Source organism: Cuculus canorus, chromosome 2 (genome assembly GCF_017976375.1).
Source record: "Cuculus canorus isolate bCucCan1 chromosome 2, bCucCan1.pri, whole genome shotgun sequence".
NCBI classification, from domain to species: Eukaryota; Metazoa; Chordata; class Aves; order Cuculiformes; family Cuculidae; genus Cuculus; species Cuculus canorus.
Window position 1 is genome coordinate 102,687,870 of NC_071402.1, and position 21,376 is coordinate 102,709,245.

The window sequence follows — 21,376 nt, forward strand, 5'->3', positions numbered from 1 at the left end:
ATGTTGGCTAGAATCATATTGCTCAACCTGCACGTATTGTGCCCATCCATTCAGTATTTCTACATCACTGCAATCTCATAGGCTGATTTACATTATTCTTCACCAGCATGTGAAGATGGGATTTTTTTTCCTTATAGACCGTGCAAACATTAGTTATCGTAAACTAAATCTCCTTGCTGCATGTCTTGTAACATGTGCCAACTGCATAGAGTGTAAGTTTTTGAAGTCTTATTTAAGAAGACTGCAAGCAGTTGCTCTCCCTTAAGTGGTGAATTTTACCTTCTGAAATATAAAATAGATTAAAAGAAGAATACAGTCCTCCAAACTGCATCCCAACTTTTATGTTTACTCTATCACCTGCTGATCAAATTGGAGTCTGTACACCTTCTACCAGCACTCACCCTGGAAATCCCACTGTTTTACATGGAATTGTCTAGCCTTGATATCATTAACATTTATACACTTGCACACTTACACAATTTATATACCTGTAAACAGAGTTTATGGCACTAAGTTTTGCCATCGTGCTACTCTTTATACCTTGTAAATGTAGTCTACAGTGATATGCATAGCAATAACACTGACAAGAGCACTCAACATAAGCACAGAATTTGAGAGTTGTTCTTACGCAATCTGTACTACTGCTTATATCTACATAAATTTAGTTGAATAATCAAAGTTGCCATGTTTACCTTAAAATAAAGACAAGTGTCAATATTTTAAATGCAAAGATGAGACGTTACATGCACTATTTCATAGACAAAATTTCTCAAATCACAGTATGCTTTCACAGAAAAAAGTCTCTGAGTAGACGTCGACTTATCTAAAGAGAAGAAAACCAGCCAACTTACGATCTCCTTGACAACGCACAGGGCCCACAGATATCTTGGCTTCAGACCCAGGCCGGTCCACGTCTCCAACCACTATTTGACTCACTGGTAGGTGCTCTTTGTATGACAACATCCCAGAGTCTTTTCGCCTGAATTAGAGAAAGAGAAAGAAAGCAATTTTGAAGCATACTAAAATAATTTCCTTGATCATTAATATTGTTCAGTGAACTAAATGTCAAAAGAATAGGTACACAACAATCGTGCCAGTACAGCTTTATCATCTGAAAGCCTGTCTCAAATGATACCAGTTTCAGCAATAAAGCTCCCTGTTACTGGAAAATAGATGGATAGCAGACTCTGTCACCCAAGAACACAGTCAGAGTAGCAGCTTGCTTTGTGACCAGTCTTGGACTTAGCTGGTCTTGTGCAGATCTCCCTATTTTCCAGTCTGACCAGCTCCATGCTAGTGGGTAACACTTTGCTGTTGATGTCTGTGCTGATGGCTTTTGGGAGGGAAAAAAATCCAAATGCTTCCTAAAGTGTATCTTTTTTTGCTCTAGTTGCTGCTAATTATTATCCTAATGACACAACCACTCTGTACCAAGAAAACAGTGCTTCTTTTATTTTTAACATATTATATATTATACTACAAAAGAGAAATTAAAGACTAATTATCTGAAAAGGCTTGTAATCTTAGTGCTGTCATTTTAATACTAAGTGCTTAAGTCCTAAATATCTAAATGTGTGAATCTAGTCACGAGCATGCAGCTCAGATGCCATTTTAGATAACAAGATCACTAGAATTCAATTTATAGTCATGTCTAAAACTCCTCATTTCAACTGCAGTGAGTAACCTGCTGCCTTTTTCATGCCTAGACCAAACCACTATGCACAGTTACAACATTTTTCCTTTATCATTTCAAGAACTGAATCCAGCTGGCATGTTGAGTGCTGTTTCTTCCAAACAGAAAAAAAATTGAACAAAATTTAATTAGGTACCTTATCTCTCAGGGTTGGTTTTTGTTGGGTTTTTGTGTTTTTTTCTGTTTGCTGGTTATGCTGACATAAACATATGGAAGGCCAGAAATAAGTACACAGGAGCAAATGCACTATACGTAGTGATAGCACTATACTTCTTGACACGAAAGTAAGAGGAAGCAAAATAAATCCATCTATTTGTCTCTCTTCCCCCTTCCCCTCTTTCTTTTTAGCTACACCCCGCTATGTAATTGAGAATCTAAAGTAAGCAACATTTTTATCTGAAAATCAGTTACTTCATTCAAGAATACCATATGATGAAGGATGAATTCAGGATCTGGAAAAGTTACTGAATTGCACAGTATGACTATAACCGGGAACTGGCAAGGGTTTCAGGAAACTGAAAGTCTTTTTCATCTCTAACTTAGGTGACTACACGATCTGACTCATTAGATTGCTGTGGGAAACACAGCAGGGATCTGCATGATCTGTGGTAAAGCTTGCAGTTTTCCAGTAGCACAGTAGTATTTTCTAGTGGTGTCATCATCTTCTTTGGGTCCTTCAGAAGAGATGGAAGGCAAACCATTTTTTTTAAAAGAAGCATAACTGAAGTAATTAAGAAAACAACCATCACATTTTGAAACGACAGCTCATTGGAATTCATGTCTGTTCTCTGTGATGAAGAGAGTAATTAGAGATTTAATTACTAGAGTTTTTCAAATAGTAGATGACTGTTTTCCTTAATCTGTAAATTCTTCCCCTTCAGAGAACTTGTCCTTCTCTCTGGGCCCTCTGAGTTGCTGAGATCATTAACCCTCTCTGGAAGGAAGGAAAGGGAAGAGGAGTAAGCCCCACACCCTGTTGCTTCAGATTGTGCAGGTTTTAGCATACTGCTTTTCATCCACACATTGTAATGCCCTTTACAAAGGCATTCATCAGTTTGGAGACAGGTAATATAAGAAATGGGAGATTAAAGGACTTTCCTTTTAAGAAAGAAAAGATTGAATAACAAAGCCAGGTATGTAGACCTAATGTTCTGTCTCTGCTAAGGACCTGTATCTGTGGGACCCACTCCCTTCTAATAGAGGATAAATGTAGGTCATCACTTTACTCTTTCTGAGATTTTCCTCTGAGACTGGATTTCTTTGCTGATTGCTACTCTTTCAAAGAATGCTTTAAAGATGGACAAGTCTATGGAAAATTCGTCAAAGAGCAGTAAAAAGAAAACTATTGGCATTTCTCTTGTTTCCTTCCCCTCTCACATAATAAGATAATATTTCAGCTCCAAATAAGGATGTCAAAGGGCGGCCCTTTTCCTGTCCCCAATAGCTTTCACCTCTTTTGAAGGAAATAAAAAAGAGTAACAACAATTTTCTCCCTTTACTGATCATATTTCTAGTCATTTTAATATTTTATTTATGAATTGAGTGATATGGTCACTTTAAAGCTGTTTCCATGACAATAAAGCTAAATATTCTATTTCTTTTCAGAAGCAGCCTTATTTTTTGATAATTGCATACTTGTCTCGTTGTACGAAATGCATTCTCCTCTGCACGGCAGCTATTGAGGGCTGGGAGTACTGGACTAACAGGAGAGGCCAGTTGTCTTTTCTCCAGCAGAACCTTCATAGTTCGTTTGCTCTTAACGAAAAAGGAGTAACAATAGCTTTTGGCTCACATGTGCACCAAAAAGACAAATACACTCAAGAGAATGAGTGGCTCTGTTATGCTTTTCTAAGGTACTTGTAGTTCCTTAGGATATACTAATCAGTGCTGGCAAAGTCAAAAAAGTTATAAACCAAAGACTGATTATAATGCTTGACTTTGTACTACACGCTTAGAAATAATCACAGCTGGAACACTCAATTCCTGCAAGTGATAATGCTTCTGCTGGTATTTAAAGACTTTGCACATTAAGAGGGTGGAGAAAGTCTCAGAAGTTTTTCATTACCAAAGAAAATTCCCTTAAGAGAATAAAGATTGAATTCAGAGTGTGTCATATTCCTATTAATGGCCAAATGGGAGATGAATGAATCTGATCAAATCCTGTAATTATTACCAGGAGATATTGATGAAATCTCAGTGTAATTTTCTATTTCTAATTTCTTTTCCTATATATAACAGTCTGCAAAGTGCTTCGGGGTGCCTTTGAATGAAAGCAGCAGATATTAGTGTAAGATTTATCATTGTTTTGATTATGATCATCTACTTACTCTTTACAAGCATTCAATGGTATATAAAAAAGAAATACATTATGCATATTTCAGCAAATGACATATTCAAAGTAATGATAAGATTCTGTATCGTTATTAATTTGTTTGTATAATGATTTTATATAACTACACTTCTGTTATTGAAGTAATTTCTTTTCTTTAGTTTTGTTAGACACCATTTAACCCTCAGTCCAGTCCTAGGCAGGAAAACTCATAATGACCATACTACAGGTAGGAATGGACTTAATTGTAAAAGATATTCTTATGCAACCTGGGGAACCGGAATTCTTTTGGGAATGTACATAAGACACCTACTGGATTGAAACTGCAATGTTAATCAAATGTTATTCAATTGGAGCACTGGTTTGAGGAATGCAAACTCCCAGATATTTCCACTTCAGAGGTGGAAAATTGCTCGCATCTCACAAGATGCTTTTTAGTACGCAAATACCTTTACTGTAATCCCAGAATTTCCATAATCTACCTGAGAAGTATAAAGCAGTTTTGTCCAGCCAATATCTAGAAATGAATGTCTGTAAAAAACATTCTGAAGGGTACAAACGAGGGAAGTATTAGTATTTTTTCTCTTCCAAAAATCTCTGACAAGAATTAAATTTATATTTATATTTATATTTATATTTATATTTATATTTATATTTATATTTATATTTATATTTATATTTATATCAGAACTGCTAAGAAGAGCTAATATCACAGAGAAATTAATGGACAATGCAAAATTGGCAGCAGCCTTAATAATCTGGAAATGAGTTACTTAGAGATATGCAGGCTCTAGTCAGCAGGATTAAAAACTGGGCAAACAAAAGCTAGGATTAAAGCAGCACTAGCTAACTTTCGAAAGGTTTTGTTAGAATTTAGGTAACTTTTTTACATATGTACTATGCAGCACAAAAACCATACTTTTAGATTCACCCTGTCTCCGCTCTTCTTAGGAATTGTAAACTCCAATGGTATACTCTAGGTTGAAAACTTTAATTTCCACTTGAATTTGCTGTTCTCAGGGGTTCTTATAGACCTCTTATCCCTTTCCCACATGCCTTCTCACCTCAGATACCCTTACATGTTAAGCTGGTGCTAATGACTCACCCTTGATCTGTCTGCCAGGGGGTATTATAGTAAATTTCTCATTACTACATGGGATGATATAAACTGACAGAAAGGCACAACCCAATTCAATTTTTTTTTTCACACCGGCATTGGACAAGTTGAGATTGTAAAAAATACATTGTTCTCATATTTCTAACAGCAAAAGAAGGAGGAATTTGAACTCTTACAAGTAAGACTGATCTTAAGGCAATTAAGCTTCTTCTCTAGCACATCCTTAAAAAAAAAAAAAGTGCAGTCAGCCTTTAGCAACTTGCACTTAATTATGACATAACAGGTGTTCTCGTTGGATAAGCAAAGCCTATCCACAGGTAGAACTGTTAGCTATGTGCAATCAAAGGTCTACAAGGGTGTTGTTTCAGGGGAAAACACAGAAATAAAACAGGGAAGCAGTCAGGATTTTTACATTAATTTTTTGAGAGCACTCAAAAATATTTTTATATTTGAGGGCCCTGGTCCCCTGAAACTCTAAGCAATATGATGGAAGAGTATCTAAACCCAGCACCTGAATTGCTGACATAAACAAATCCATCCTTTGACATCTATTAATAAGGATAAATTATACCACAGACATGCTGCTAATTGTACAGCAAGCACAAATAATCCTTATTAAGGAATTATAAAAGACTGAATAGATTAGATTAAATTGTCTCAGGAGAAGAATGAGGGACAAATTTAAGATATAGTCAATGACATTGAACTGCACAAAAGAAACACTGTAAATTGCATTTAGCACAAGCCACCAAAATTACTTTCAAGGACTTCAAACCTTCTTTGAAGAAGAAAACCAGTTTAAATTAGCCATGCAAAGAAATGATTAATTCACACTTTTTGGGAGGTATTGAGACTTAGATCTCTTTTTCACTTTACACAGTCTCTCCCTCTCCAGACCTGTAAGATGAAACTTCATTAGAAAATTAATTTGCTCCTTTGGACACCTCTCAAATCTTATAATCTCATAACATCAACCCTCTTAATTAAATGCAGGTGAATTTGAATCATTATAAACATCGTTATGATGATTATATGCTTTAGTGTTGATTAGGAAACAAATAATTGATAAGGTATACAGTAAATATTATAATTCAAAAACTTGCTAATAAAATGTTTTAATTACTTTATTCAAAAATTAATAGAACTTTATTTTTTCTCTTTTACTAGAAACTTAAAACACTGTGAGTCTTCCAAGGCAGAATGCCTAAACAGTACTTTCCAGTATGACCAGGCATGTGGAATTGAGCTGAACAATTTAAGATGCCTGATGCTGAAACTGCATCACTGCAGAATTTATGCAAGTAGTTTGGTTTGAGTTTCTGAGTTAAGGAGTTGACAGGAAGCCTGCTCCATTTCTTTCCTTTTCTCTGCTGGACAAGGATGACACACAGAAAGCTCTGGCAATTTAGAAGGAACCTTGAAGTCCAGAAGACATGTCATTGCTACCATGGTACTTCCTGATTCCACGAGCGCTAGAGATATGAAGATACATTAAAAAATGAGTGAGAAATATGTCTCATTTAAAAAACCTATCAGGGAAGAGATGGACCCAGTTTAGACTGGTTCTACACGGCTCTTGCCTGGAAAGACTTCTTGCCTTTTCTCTTGAATAGCAGTTTGCAAGAAAATGAACAACCACAGCCGAAGGAGAATAATGGAGAAAACCAGCTGGACTTCCCTTTCTTTTCAACTACATGGATCAATTTCAGCAGAAAATCTGGTTTTAGTGAGTTTTTGCTGATATTCTCCTTCCAACCAAACATTGGAGACATGTCAATCCCTCAAGCAGAACAGCTTCTCTTACGAATTTCATCTTGAAAAAGAAATTTGGGGCTTCTCCCCTTTTGGGGACCAGCAACTCCTCCAACTTCACTGTTAATTTTACTTATTTCTTTGTCAAAGTATTTTAAAAATGGAATCTAGAAATCCTACCATGCTGTAACTGATCTCTAGCACCTCTAGATCTTTGCATGTGTTAAGAATTTAATCACTTTTTTTTCTCAGTTTCAAAATCTTCCAAGTAGGACAGGGACTGTGTGTGGTATTTCTGTTGGGAGACTTGTTGAATCTTGCATTGGGAACTACCTTCCACCTTGGGCAATTATGGAGACAAGATTACTTGGGATGCAGCTGAAGCCAGGAAAAGAAACTTCTCCTGTGGACCTAGGACTGAAACGGGATGCTACAGGAATTTTTCAAGAAAAATTGACATTGGAAAGGTCGAATATCTTGGTCAAACTTTTTTTTTTAAAGTTAGTTAAAAATTCCATTTGAGATTTTCAAAACAGTATGATGCTTTTATCTCACTACATTTCAAAGTTTGAATAGTCTTTTAAAAAATAATAGCTAATAAATAGAAACGTTAAAAAAGCGCCACTATTCACAGTACTGGAATGCTATACAGTAATTCTTAGAAATTTTAAATGCTTTTTTTAAAAATATAGAAACATTAGAAAACTCAACAGGTATAACCAAATGAAGGACAATAAATTAAACGGTCAATTATTCAACATGGCCCAGAAAGTCAAATGTCTTTCTTCCTAACTGCTTTGACAAAAAGAAACTTGTATTAATTCCATGATCTGATCACACTTGCTGATACTTCCCATGAAATAGGAAGCTATCTTAGCTTCAAGGGAAGAAAATCACAGAAGACCATACTGAGTACTACCACTTGTTTCAAAATTTGTCTATTTAAAACTCCAAGCATTTTTCAATTACATTTTTTACATCTGAATGCACTAACATAATGGAAACATTTTACTACATAAAGACTGAAAGCAGTTATCTAATGAAATATGTGTTTTTAATATCTGTACTATTGCATGTACTACTGCCAGATCTACGCAGATAAAGGATGAATTTTTTGCAATTATCTATTCTACTGACTATCCACAAGCCTATCAGACTGTTAGACTAAACATGCATCTGGGAGGATCTTTAAAAATCTAAGAGCAGCGGCTTAGAGGCTTCGTTTTCTGGAGTTCTTGACAACTTCGACAGTTTTATTTTGTATGATTGAAAGAAATAAATAAAAATTATTGAGTATAGCATGACAAAATAACAAATGGCTATAGTTAATGCTGATCTCAGCTCCTATATACTTCTTGAGTTCAATAAGGCACTAAATGGCATAAATTAGTGTTGAATTTGGTCCAGGAAAACTTATAAGGAAACTTAATGAAGTATAGGACTTACTGCACCCAGAAGATTTCAGTTAAACATGTATAAACAGCTGCCGTTGCTATTACCCTTTCACTGGCACTTCCTGTAGTGCTTGTCCTTACATCACATCTATGCATATATGTCATACAATGCTGAAACCAACATACGTTTTGCAAAGGTGCCATGGGAAACATAAGGGTGCATTTATTTAGCTTGCCTCTTCACTTGCCTCCATAGCTATGACACCACATGTTTTGGGAAAAAATCTAGGTTGATCACACCTTGGAAGGCTGATTAGGTAAACTCACAAAATCTCCTTTATACAAATAATAAGTAACTTGGTTCTGCCTTCCAAATTTTTATCTCCTAGTAAGCATTTTTCATGCTTATTTCTCCTTTGTCTTTTTATGCCAAACTACTGTTCCATTTGGGATGGTTTATTCTTAATATAGATGATATCTGAGCCCTTTTAGCCTTACTTTTGGGCTTCTGCAAAATAGAGTTTGTTAGTAAGCATAAAGCTGCCTTACATGAAAAATGTTGCATTCAGATGGGTTGGATTCTGCTCTCTGTAAAGAATTACACATATTCTACTTCTGTGTCGCAGGTGACATTTTGGAAGACACAGAAAAATTACATTATTGCTAGAGAATAACTTGTATGTTACTTGTGGAAAATAAGCACACCGGAATCCTTCCCATAAATAATAAACTATATAACCAATAGAGACAAAAGATGGGGAAAGAAATAATGTCATATCTATTAAAAGTAAAATTCCAAAAGAAGTTACTATTCAGCTACTTATTTCCTTTCTGTAAAGACCCCAACCATGTCTATACTGTTTTTTAAAAAAATCTTATATATTTGAGCCTGTTATTCTGTAAGCTCTTTCTATTCTGACTGACCTCAATCTTTAATTGTACCAACCATAACATCTTATTTTCTGTAGCTATAATCAGTTGTCATTCTTGAAATACCATATTTTTATGGTATTACATATATCTGCTAATTGTCTTCCCTCAGAAGACCTCAGTTTTCTCTCAGTCCTCAGTGGTAACTATCACACTGAACTTTAATTTTCTCTCCAGTCTCAGCCCCAGAAGATTGCTTACCATTTTACTTTTGTGGGTGTGTAGAACAAGGCAAACCCACAAGAATGATGCTTCTCTCAAAGGGACACTTATCCCAGCAGGACCAAAGACCAATTTTATTTAGTCTTTGTTATGTACCATATAGCTTATACATCTGTAGCTCCTTACTCAGCATGAAGATTTCTTAAACTACTGCTGTCCAGTGTCAGAATTGGTGATTCCACAACTTTTCGTATTTTCTTTCTGCTTATCTAATAAATAATTGTTTTGTAGCTGTAAAATTATTAGTAAAAGTAGTCTCAAAACAAATTCTGCTTTTCCCTAAATGCTTAAAAACATTTCTCAATATAGTGAAGTTGTCATGTTAATGTTTTATTGATGTTGTCACAATTTGTTTGTTTTGTTTGACCTATAAAAGGTAGAGTCCTTAAATTATCCTGGAAATGGTAAGCAGATTGGGAGCAAACAACTATTTCAAACATTAAGCCATGTTAAATGGAAGAAGAAATTTGTAAAAACCCACGGCTAAAAAAAATTAAACAAAATCCAGAAAAAGTCTTAGAGGATTATCTACAAACTGTTCTATAAACATAATGCATGATGTTGCTACTTCTACTGAGTATTGAAAGTGGGGTCTACTATCATGAAAGTGCTCTAGTTACAAGAATAATTAAATACCCACTACAAAATATATTAAATGTACCCCCATTCATCAGAAATAATTGTGTGAAACTGAATATTCCAAGATATTCAAGCACATTTAAGTCCGTGGTGCAGCATAGACATAATTAACAGGTGTATTTTTTCATTATGCGAACACTTTTGTTATAAAGGAGAAGGAAAATATGGATACTTGTCACAATGCCTCTGCTTATAAGCATGCACTTATGTCTCTGAGAATTAATTTCACTTCAATAAGGTTTCCTTTTTAGTGCTTTTGCTACAAAGATGAATGGCCTTGTTTTGCAATTATACGTATTTTTATCTATGGGTTAATTTCTTTATGGCCTTTACATGTTTTATACAATACCCTTATGTCTTGTCTTCATGTGTCTGTATCCATGTATTACAGAAATGAGAAAGGACACTAAGTAAGGTTCTTACTGAAGTTTTAAAACATTGTATTCCTGCAATATGTACAACAGCGTCACCTCCAGAAGCAGCTGGGTTCTCTCACTGAGATTCTCTCACTGCAGTTACTCACAGTGTTACAAGACAACTGAGTGATCGAGACCAGGATTTGAGGTACAGGGAAGGCACACCATGCTATACTTTTTACTAAATATTAGACCAAATGCAGACGTCCTTGTTTAGAAAAATCTGGTTTGCTGCACGGACTATCGAATGTGAAGTATTTGTTTAGTGTTTTGTTGACCACACTTATAGAGGATTAGTGGCTTATTTGTTAGCCAGGTTGCTCCACTTTATCACTCTGATGGATTTCCATTATCCTTGAAGTTAGCCTTTGAACTCAACTATCCTTATATTACACATCATCATTTTTTTGCGTAACAAAAGACTGAAGAAAACTTAGCAGATTTGACTATTCATTTCTTAACACAACTCCCTCTCACCTGAGCTGTCTTTCATAACACAGTACTTGATGAATCCCCCCAAGACTTTTTACTGCATGGTGTGCTGTCACAGCCCTGACTTTGTGGGCTGAAAAGGCTATGGGCCACAGGTTTCTAACACTCCGTGATAATATGGTCATGGCCAAAGGAGGCTGATGATGAAGTGTATGAGAAGTCCTAATAACTCCCCCTTTTCTATAAGAACGGTGCTTTTCAGGACTCCAAGCAGTCCCGTGGAGACCTTATGGAGAAGTTCACCCTGAAGCAACCAGGTTGCATTCTTCTGATCTTTCAAGCTCCCTGATTTTCTGTCAGCGTTAAGGGAAGACAGAAATCAAAATGTAATACTTTGGGTCCAAAGGCCTAGGGACCAGAGTATTTGCAGCTGATGCACTGAGACCCTTGACAACAATGTTATGCTGCATTTTAATGGACTAAATATGTTAATTTGCCAAATGCTGATTTCCGTTTTCTTTTCTGATGGCTTAATCGTAGTTTACTGAAGATGGTTCTTGCCTATAAAACAAGTCTATGAGGTAAAAGTTGCCTCACGGATGTAGAGATTCCAAGAAGTCTATCACTTCTACCTGTAAGTAAAGACTACACAGGCAATGCAGGAGAGGTTTTAGTCACTGAGGCCAGCCCTCTGCTATTACAAGCATCACCTAATCTTCTGCAGGATCTGATCACATCTCTACTGATTTTATCTGGGAGGGAAGATTTTCTCTTGACAGTAGCCTCTATAATGTTACATTTTTGATTTGTGACCAAAACAGTGTTTATCTCGACCCATGAGTTTTTATACTTTTCCAATTCTCTCCTACTTTCTTCAGCTGCATCGGTATAATTTATACTGAGCTTATAAGGATTTATAGATGATCATAAGTGATTTGCAAGCATTAATACATCAGAAGTAGAAACAGAAATCATGTAATAATCATGAAGAGGTAGGTGCTATAAATATGAGAAGTACATCATTAGAAGGTTCCTAAGAAAGCTAAGTAAGTTAAGAATGTTAAGTTAGTATAGGTATGAGAGACCAACTGATTTCTTGAACTCTGGACAGTTGAATAAACACTTTGCTAAGCCTTCAGTAATCATTAAAGAAACTTGTAAAAACACACAAAAAATAATGTTAACAGAAATAATAACAGTTTTATGTTTCTTGAATTATGGGATAATATTCATCCTAGATCAATTACAGGAATAAGCACGAAGTGGTCAAGTGGTTGAGTCTTTTCAAAAAGTACCCTTAAGATCATTAAAATAAGATTTTTGGTTTTGTTTGCTTTAGTTTCTTACAAAGAAAGAAAATGCATCTTTATTGCAATTGCAAAACACTTTCCCATTTTGTTCACAAAGGCTGCCTCCTTTTTTCATCATTCAACTTATCCTGTGAAAAGATTTGCAATTGACTCTTTCCCTCATTTTAGTTTCATATTCACTTCCGTGACTGAAGGTGAAAAAGATTTAACAAAATATGGTATTAGATTATTCAGTACCTCCATGAGAGCTGCATTTCCTTGAGATTAGGTCTTCTCTACAAAGTTGTAATTAAAATCAAAATCAGTATGCATTCTGGCAGTTTTATTATGTATTATTTACATCTTTTTTTGTTGAGAATCCTTGAACAATGGGGGGTTGGACTACATGATCTTTAAGGTCCATTCCAACCCAAATCATTTTACAATTCTATGGTAAGCTGCCTTGTTTTTCAGGAAATCCAGAATGACAGAATACAGTGCTTCTAATGATTATTCATTCTACTATTTTTACAAATTTCTAATAAGTATAAATAAGTGCTGGTCCCCAACAAAGCACCTATCAAATAACAATTTGTAGTTTGTGAGGGTGAAAAGTCTTACTGTCAAACCAACTCTTTGAGGTCTTTTTGGCAAGACAAAATTGAGGATATTTATGTGAAGATGACAAGGATATCTGCCTTACCAGCAAAAGTTACATGAAGGTCCAGATTGATTGAGAAGATGTATATTACATCATAGATCAAAAAAACCTGATGCACTTCCCCAAGAAACACAAAATTATGATGAAGTGTCAGTTTTCAGTCTTTGCGGTTTTAGTGGCAATTCATCTTCTATAGAAGTAATAGCATGCAGCAGTACTAATAAAATCTCCCTCAAAATCTTCAGCCCTGGAGCCTGCCTCTCCATAAGTTCCCTATTGAGGGGAATTGCATTCTTTTTTCTCTGTACTACCTATGTTTTTCTGTTGCCAATGATGAGAAATTAAATCAATTTCCTAATGTTTTGAATATGCTGTCCTTTTGATAAAGCTGGTTTTCTTCCATATGAATCCATACAGTCTATATTATTAGAGATCATTTCAAAATACAGCTTTTTAATCAAAATACTCCTAGATCAGCGATTAGTAAGGTCCATTATAGAAAGTTCAAATATACTTTGGAATTTTTCAGAGAGGTGCCACACTGTCATATTTCCACCTGGTGAAACAACTATCTCCCCAGTTGACAATAATACCTTCTTCCTACTGTGATAAAAGTGATGGTGCTGTCTAAGTGGACAAGTAATTGAGAAAAAGTGCAACGGTAAAGGGAGCATTATTAGCCAGTAGCTTGTATTTCCTTATGAACATCTATGGCTTATCTTTGATATTTCCAAATGTGAGTTGCACAAGCATTCCTTGTCACAGCTAATGTTTTACAGAGTGCCTAACAAATGTTTTTACCAAGCTGCAAAATATTTGTATTTCTTTGTGGTTGAGACAGACTAATTTTTAAAATATTTGGACCTGATATTGAGACCTTTGTGGCTTTAGGAGTAGAAATTCATAACACCCAGAGTCTGATATATCTTTGACTGAGGCTACTAACATAGTTTAAGGAAAGTAATAAAAATAATTTTAATACAGTTTTCTAGAAAATGAGCAGAAATGGAAAATATTAAAAAACACAACCAGAGAATCAGTGTCTTCACAATATTGTTCTGATTCTTCTGAAACAGAGATGATAGGGGATGAAACCTTAAAGTGATCGATATCAGTCTTGAGACTTTGCTATGAAATGTTATTTTTAATTATTTCTATTACAGCAAAGATTTATTTTATTGTCTGCTCTCAGTATGACAGTTTCTTCTCTGAGCCAAGCATATGAGAGTTGTATTACTTACATCAACAATTATTAATTGTTTACTTTTAACGCAATACAGATGAAGATCCTAATAAGAATCAATGACCTATTATTATATTTGCTCTTTCATGACCACTAGGAAAGTCAGTACTTCCTCTAAACAATTACGATACTAAATTACTTAATTCCTTTTGACCTGCCTTTTCACAGTATGTCTACATAATACAATGCAATAACATACAGAAACTGTCAAATTAAAGCCAGTTGTAACAGTTGACTACTATAAGTAATACCCATTTCAGGACTAGTTCCTGCCAAAGACCTATCTCCCTGTTACTGAATTTCCACATAAAATAATCCCCGATGTCTTTCTCCTGCTTTTCCACTTTCTCACATGCACCATGTTTTTCCCTCTCCAGCTCTTCCATTTTTCACCCATCCCCTAATAAATTATACTGTACTTTCTTCATTTTTCTCATCTGCTTTTATTGTTTTGTATTATAAAATGGAGACAAAAATATTGCTTTTTTTTGAGTTGTCTTCATAAGGGGGTTTACAAAGATTCTTCAGATTAACAACTTTGTATAGTTTTGACTCCTTTTTCATATATTTTGTGGCTTTCTTCCTCCATTACTGGATTCTGGCTACAAAACTCATTTGCTCAACTTTTTCTTTTACTTTATGGCAAATCCACTCTTGTAAGGGGGAATAAGAAAGAGAATCTTCTATTCTCTGCCATCACTGACTTCCTGTTATTCAGCACACCCAGAATGAAGAGCCTCAGCTCATTCTTCCATGAATATCATAAACTTCCTATGTGTGAAATTCAGATGACAGATCTCCACCAAAAATAACTTGTGTATAAGGCCTTTTATAAAACTTAGGTTCTAAACAGTCCCTGTGTAGACACTACCATACATACTTCTGCACTAAAGTTGAGTTGGTAGGCTAAAAAGCAAATGCATGGTTTTCTTCATCATACCACTAATCTAAAGGTGTAACCAGAGATATAATGACCAGTATATCCATTTCCCCATCAAACTTGAACTATTTAATTCACATATAGTTATGCTTACCATCTAGGGCTCCATATAAAAATATCTCAGTTAAAAGACTGAATCAGCATATTGTAAGTAGTAAAATACAAGACTAGCAGACATTCAAAAACCACACAAATTATTTAGCAACTAATGCTGAACTACTACTCTGACAATGAAAGCAAGAAGAAAATCATGTTTCATCTACATTTTGAATCCTCATAAACATGATATTTCATCATGTTTTGCAGATGGTGAGAGCAAAACTGCCATAGAGCCAGGGAAGAAGGACTCTGATTTTTACAAAAAACTGCAACTTGTTCAGAGTTGCAGACAATGAACCAACTCATAACCACCAGAAAAATGCTGAATTTGTCTAAAATAAAAGCTAGCTGCCAGACAGAGAAGAAAGTTTTTCGAGATGCCATTATTTTTTTCCTATTTACTGCAGGTTTGGAAGTCTTTTTTAATATTTTTTTGTTGTTACATCCTCTGCTAGGCAAAAATGTATCAACACATAAATGTATTTTGAATCACAGTATTCTCCTTGCCTTCTCTCAAGTTACAGAAATTCTTAGGCTGGTAATTTACAAGAACTTTATAACCAACTGCTGAGTATGCTGCATTGTTTCTCAAAGGAAGTCCACAGACTGCAGGAAATGCATGTAAACTGGAAAGAGCATGTCATTCAACATATATTGGAAGAAAACAACTGGAAGATCACAGTAATTTGAAGTCTAACCCCTGCAAGTTCTGCAACTGGGTACTTAAATATTCAGTTTCGTTGGATATACTAGGGTTAGGAAGTTATTTCTTACCCATTTCCTATAAATGCAACTGGAAATTAAAATTTGAGACATGCATTAAAAATGTGCAGCAACTCTCTCAGTGTCTTTACCTACTTTGTTTTTTTTCACCATCTCTATAACTATAGTGTTCTTCAGTGACAACAGGGAAGAGACCTGTTTCACCGTCAGCAAGTGGAATCATCCACTACAACTACTTGAATCCTGCTGAAACCATCACAGCAGAGAAGTATTGCCAGAAAATCAATAAAATGCACCAGAACCTGAAATGTTAACATCCAACACTAGTCAACTGAAAAGACCAATTCTTCTAAATAACAATGCCCAACCACGTCTCTCAAATGACTGTGCAGAAGCTGAATGAACTGGGCTATAAAACTCTACCTCACCCAGCTTACTCAACAGGAATCTCTCCCACCAATTATGTCATTTTCAAGCATCTCAAGAACTTCCTGCAAGAGAAGGTTTTCCACAGCCAGGCAGCAGATTGAAGAATTCACCAGTTCCAGGACTCCAGAATTCTGTTCTACCAGATTACACAGACTTGTTTCTTACTGGCAAAAACCGGAGTAGATTCTAATAGTTCTTATTTACACTGATAAATTTTATTCTAGGCTGAGATGTACTGCTTTAATGTCAATGGCTAAACCAGGTAATTATTTTTGCCCCAACCTAATATAAAAGTTTGTTAGAAATAGTCAATTTAGTCAGCAACATCTGATTTAAATAAAATGTTCCAGTTTTTGGAATGGTCCTTGCTAAACTTACATCATGATGGCTTTCAAACACTGGCATAAGTTGTCCAGAGGGATTCTACGATCTCCATCCTTGGCGATATCCAGGACTCAAACGGACACAGCCCTCAGCCATCCAGTCTGATTCCACTGGCCCTCAGGAACAAGTCAGACTAGGTAACCATTGGAGGCCGCTTCCAGACTGAATTACTCTGTGATTGGATGAGTGTATGTATGTACAGAAGAGTGTAGTGCAAAATCTAACCACTGTCAAAGAGTTTCTGAATCGATCGGTATTTAGCAAAAGTATTTAATAAGCTCAATTTTCTGCTGTCCAGCTCAGTTTCCTCAAAGATCTCAGTTCTTTACCTTAGAGTTAAGCAAGTCAACGTTTATTGCAAACTTCTTTTTGCTTTTCTACAGCTTTCAGAACAAAAGATGATGGTATTTATCATTTGGGACTGCTCTGCTTCACAATCATTATATATAATAATATATAGTAATTTAACAGTGACATTAATAAAGTAAGTTAATAACTGGTATTTCTGAGTTTTCTGTTCACTTTTGCCATTATCTGCTTGCTATCAGGAAATAGTGTCAGTTTTAAGAGCATTATTTGTAAGTGTGCTGAGCAAATTAGGAGTTCGAATTGATTCCTGGCTCTTATGAAATCATTTAAACATTTATGATACAATTTTCTTTCAGGAACAACAGATAAATATCCTAGATTTGACATAAGATACTTAAATTCATACTCCTTTGCAAAATGTTTTAACTCCACAGTCAGACTTTTGACGGTTAAATGTTCTCATGTCATTTTATGTCATACTCAGCAAATAATTGGTTTTATCCATGAGATTAGATGTTTAGTGATTGCATTTTAAACAATTTTGTTTCATTGAAATAATAACTGCAAATTAATTTACGTTTTTGCAAAGACAACACAAAACATTTGCATTGTAGAGATATAGGTTTTTATACTTGCAGTATTTCTTCTTCATTGCATATTCTAACACTGTCAGCAGATTATATCTTACTATCTTCATATTTGCCTGCTTGCTTGGAAATTAGATTTTTCTTCATTTTCATTTGGCTCTACTTCCTCTTTAATGAGTTACATAAATAAAAATATGTACACTCAGATACTTAAGGCAATTCAATAAAGGCAACTGTGTAACTTAAGCAACACCCCAAATTCATAACTCAAGAAAGATTTTGTTTCCCTCAATTTACATTTAATATAATTTTGTAAATGACTTCCACTTGACCGAAAGCTGACCAAAGTATAGTATTTGTGATAATGTAAAGGAATATGTTTTAGCAGCTGTCCTGAGGTATTGGTTTAGATACAATGATTTCTTCCCTATAAAATGCTACTTCTTCTGCCAAATATGATAAAAAGCCATCTGAATCCCTTCAGCAATCTTGCTCATATGGACACACTTTTAGTGTAAATAACCCATGTGGCATCTTAATGCCGGTTTAAAGACTGTTGAAAACAACATGAGATAAATGTGCCACAAATTACCTTCAACCTGATTTACAAACTCTCCGTTGCATACTCAGACATCTCTTACAAACTTCGAGACATCTCAGGGATCTGAACCTGAGAGTTTAGCTGAATGAACATGAGCCAGCAGTGTGCCCAGGTGGCCAAGAAGGCCAATGGCATCTTGGCTTGTATCAGAAACGGCGTGACCAGCAGGTCCAGGGAGGTTGTTCTCCCTCTGTACTCCGCACTGGTGAGACCGCACCTTGAGTACTGTGTTCAGTTCTGGGCCTCTCACCACAAGAAGGATGTTGAGGCTCTGGAGTGTGTCCAGAGAAGAGTAACGAAGCTGGTGAGGGGTCTGGAGAACAAGTCTTATGAGGAGCTGCTGAGAGAGCTGGGGTTGTTTAGCCTGGAGAAGAGGAGGCTGAGGGGAGACCTTATTACTCTCTACAACTACCTGAAAGGAGGTTGTGGAGAGGAGGGAGCTGGCCTCTTCTCCCAAGTGACAGAGGACAGGACAAGGGGCAATGGCCTGAAACTCCGCCAGGGGAGGTTCAGGCTGGATATCAGAAAAAATTCTTCATGGAAAGAGTCATCGGGCACTGGAACAGGCTGCCCAGGGAGGTAGTTGAGTCATGTTCCCTGGAGATGTTTAAAGGACGGGTGGATGAGGTGCTTAGGGGAGTGGTTTAGGGAGTGCTAGGAATAGTTGTACTCAATGATCCAGTGGGTCTTTTCCAACCTGGTCATTCTATGCTTCTATGATTCCTATTTCCTACATTTACCACTTTTCATCACTATAGTATTATGCGTGTGAACAGGAGGCAGAGGAAAGAAAAATAGCTGGAGAATCTGGGAGGAGGAGATTGGGACAAAATGCCTAGCCATGATTAATTACAGATAAGTAGTAATTTGGAAAACAGGTTTTGATCAGGCAACACTCACAAAAAAGTCCCCTCAAACAGGAGCAAGACATGAATGGTAATGATGATAAAACCACACCTGATGCATATTATCAAAATAATTTATAGGGTTACGTATAGGGAATTGGATTTTTGGGTTAGAGTTTGGGTTTATGGTTAAGGTTAGAGACCACTAGGGTTAGGGTTACAGTTATGATTAGGGTTTATATTAGTGTTAGGGTTTAGTGTTAGAGTTAGGGTTACTCTTTAGGAGTTAGGTTTAGGGTTATGTTTTGAATTAGGGTTTGGGTTTAGGATTATCATTAGGGTTATGGTTAGGGTTAGGGTTTAGGGGTTACAGTTATTGTTAGGGTTTGGTTTTTTTTTTCATCAGGTGTTTTGTAGTGCTAAGAATCTGCTGGGCAAAAAAAAAAAAAAAGATAAAGGGATGAAGATTAATACCTCATCTAAAAGCTGAACGTTAACAACTGCCTGAGCGATGAACTGACATGACATTTTGATCAGTGGCTCTGAAGAAAAAAAATCCTCATTGAGTCTGGGATCTGAAACAAAAAAATGTATCTTAAGGGTTTCTAGGTTCTTTCTCCTTCCCCCTGCCACTTTCTTGCCTTCTTCCCTGCCTCCTTTCTACCTCCCTCCCCTTCCCTCCGGTATGATCACTTCCTCTCTTCCTGTAATACATGTATGTGTGTGTATATATGTTTGTGTATATATATATGTATATATATATACTTGTACACCAAAGAACAAACAGTGAAAACATATATCTTTTTTCTTTTTACACAGGAGGCTTAATACACTCAGTTTCAAGGACTCTTTTGTGATTGTTCCAGCTAAAATATGACTGCTATAATTAATAACAGCCAAGCATGCAGTGCAGTCTTAATCTACTTTGTAATATAGGTTGTCACAGATTTCAGACGTCTTCTTCATAGGATTCACTGATTCAAAAAAAGAAAGTCAGGGGTGTCCTACAATTTAAGCACAATAAGAAACCATTCACTTCAAGAGCTAAGCAGTGTCAGGTACTGAGTAAAATACATTTGTCTGGTCAGTGCTGCGGTGATTTCATCTTCATATCACTGCACTGAGGGCAGAGTCATTACTCTTTAAGTTAGCACACAAATAAAAGGAGGAGAAGGAGGATAAAATTATTGGTAGCTGAAAGTTCTGCAGTGCATAGTGCTCAGCATACTCTCCCCTTACCTGACAAGTGGTGACAGGAGGTCATTTACTTTAAATTTAAGACCACAAGCTTTTCATTCAGAATAAAAGTTCTGCGTGTTTCCAGGCAAGACAGAGCAAACGTTTCTCTTCTTGGTCACTTGATTTGTTACTCACACATTAATCATGAAGTTTAATAACAAAAAGAATACAGATATGCCAGGAATTATATTTTAAATCGCCTGTATGGTAGTCAAAACTGCATATATTCTGCACCTTCACCTCCTAATTCATAAGCCTCTCACAAATTTCTTACAATACTCCAAAAATGGTGAGATGTTGCTAACAATATCAAGAATAGCCCAGAGAGTAATAATTACAGGCACCTAATTCTGATAGATTTTTTTCAGGACTGCTATTGTGTCATTATGTGACTTATGAAAAGCTGGATAAGACCAGCTGCTTGTGACTGGCTGGAACTGAGGTCAGCTGAACACAGGAAAACCCAAACAGCGGCACTCAGAAATGAGTTTGGAAACAGGTTGAACATTCACTTTTTGTCTCACAACATTTTTACAGAGCAAATTAATAAAGAAGGTTTACATCTTGTCATCACTTCCCCCTTTAAGTCCATTCAATGCTACTAGCACTGAATGATGAATGAACCTGAAGCCAAACGGGAATCGTCATCATCCTTAGCAAGCTGCTTAATTCATTTTTACATATGCAACAAGGTAAAAGACTCTGCTCACGATGCATGAAGAAAAACAGATTCCTATTTCCTCATCCTCAGATATAGTAGTTTTGTATTGCTTGTAGGATGAAAAGTCATAGTAACTGCAAAATAGAGGCACAGGACTGGATATGTAACATCAAGTAAGAAAGTGGTGTTTTAAAAAAGATAAGGCAGACTGCCAAACAGTTACTTCATGTCACATCAATGCCCACATTTTCTTGTGTTTTCAGTTTTGAAAGCTAAGACTGTTCCTCAGATGTTTGGTCACTGCCATGATCCACAAGTATTAAGAGAAATGCTTTCTTTAATATCAGTGAATGGGATGACAGCTAACCGTTAAGTGGCATCAGTGTGTTACAAACAAGGCCACAATTCAGTCCTAACGATGACTACTACAAGAGTAAAAAAA

General features: G+C 36.0%; 1 protein-coding gene across 1 annotated transcript in view; it reads right to left on the minus strand.

Annotated features, from left to right (window-relative positions):
• Positions 1 to 21,376, minus strand: part of CNTNAP2 (contactin associated protein 2) — a 1,069,322-nt gene that overhangs the window by 174,565 nt on the left and 873,381 nt on the right. The window contains exon 15 of the mRNA XM_009568467.2: positions 852 to 979. Within this exon, the coding sequence (XP_009566762.1) occupies positions 852 to 979 (128 nt within the window). The remainder of the gene's footprint in view (positions 1 to 851; positions 980 to 21,376) is intronic.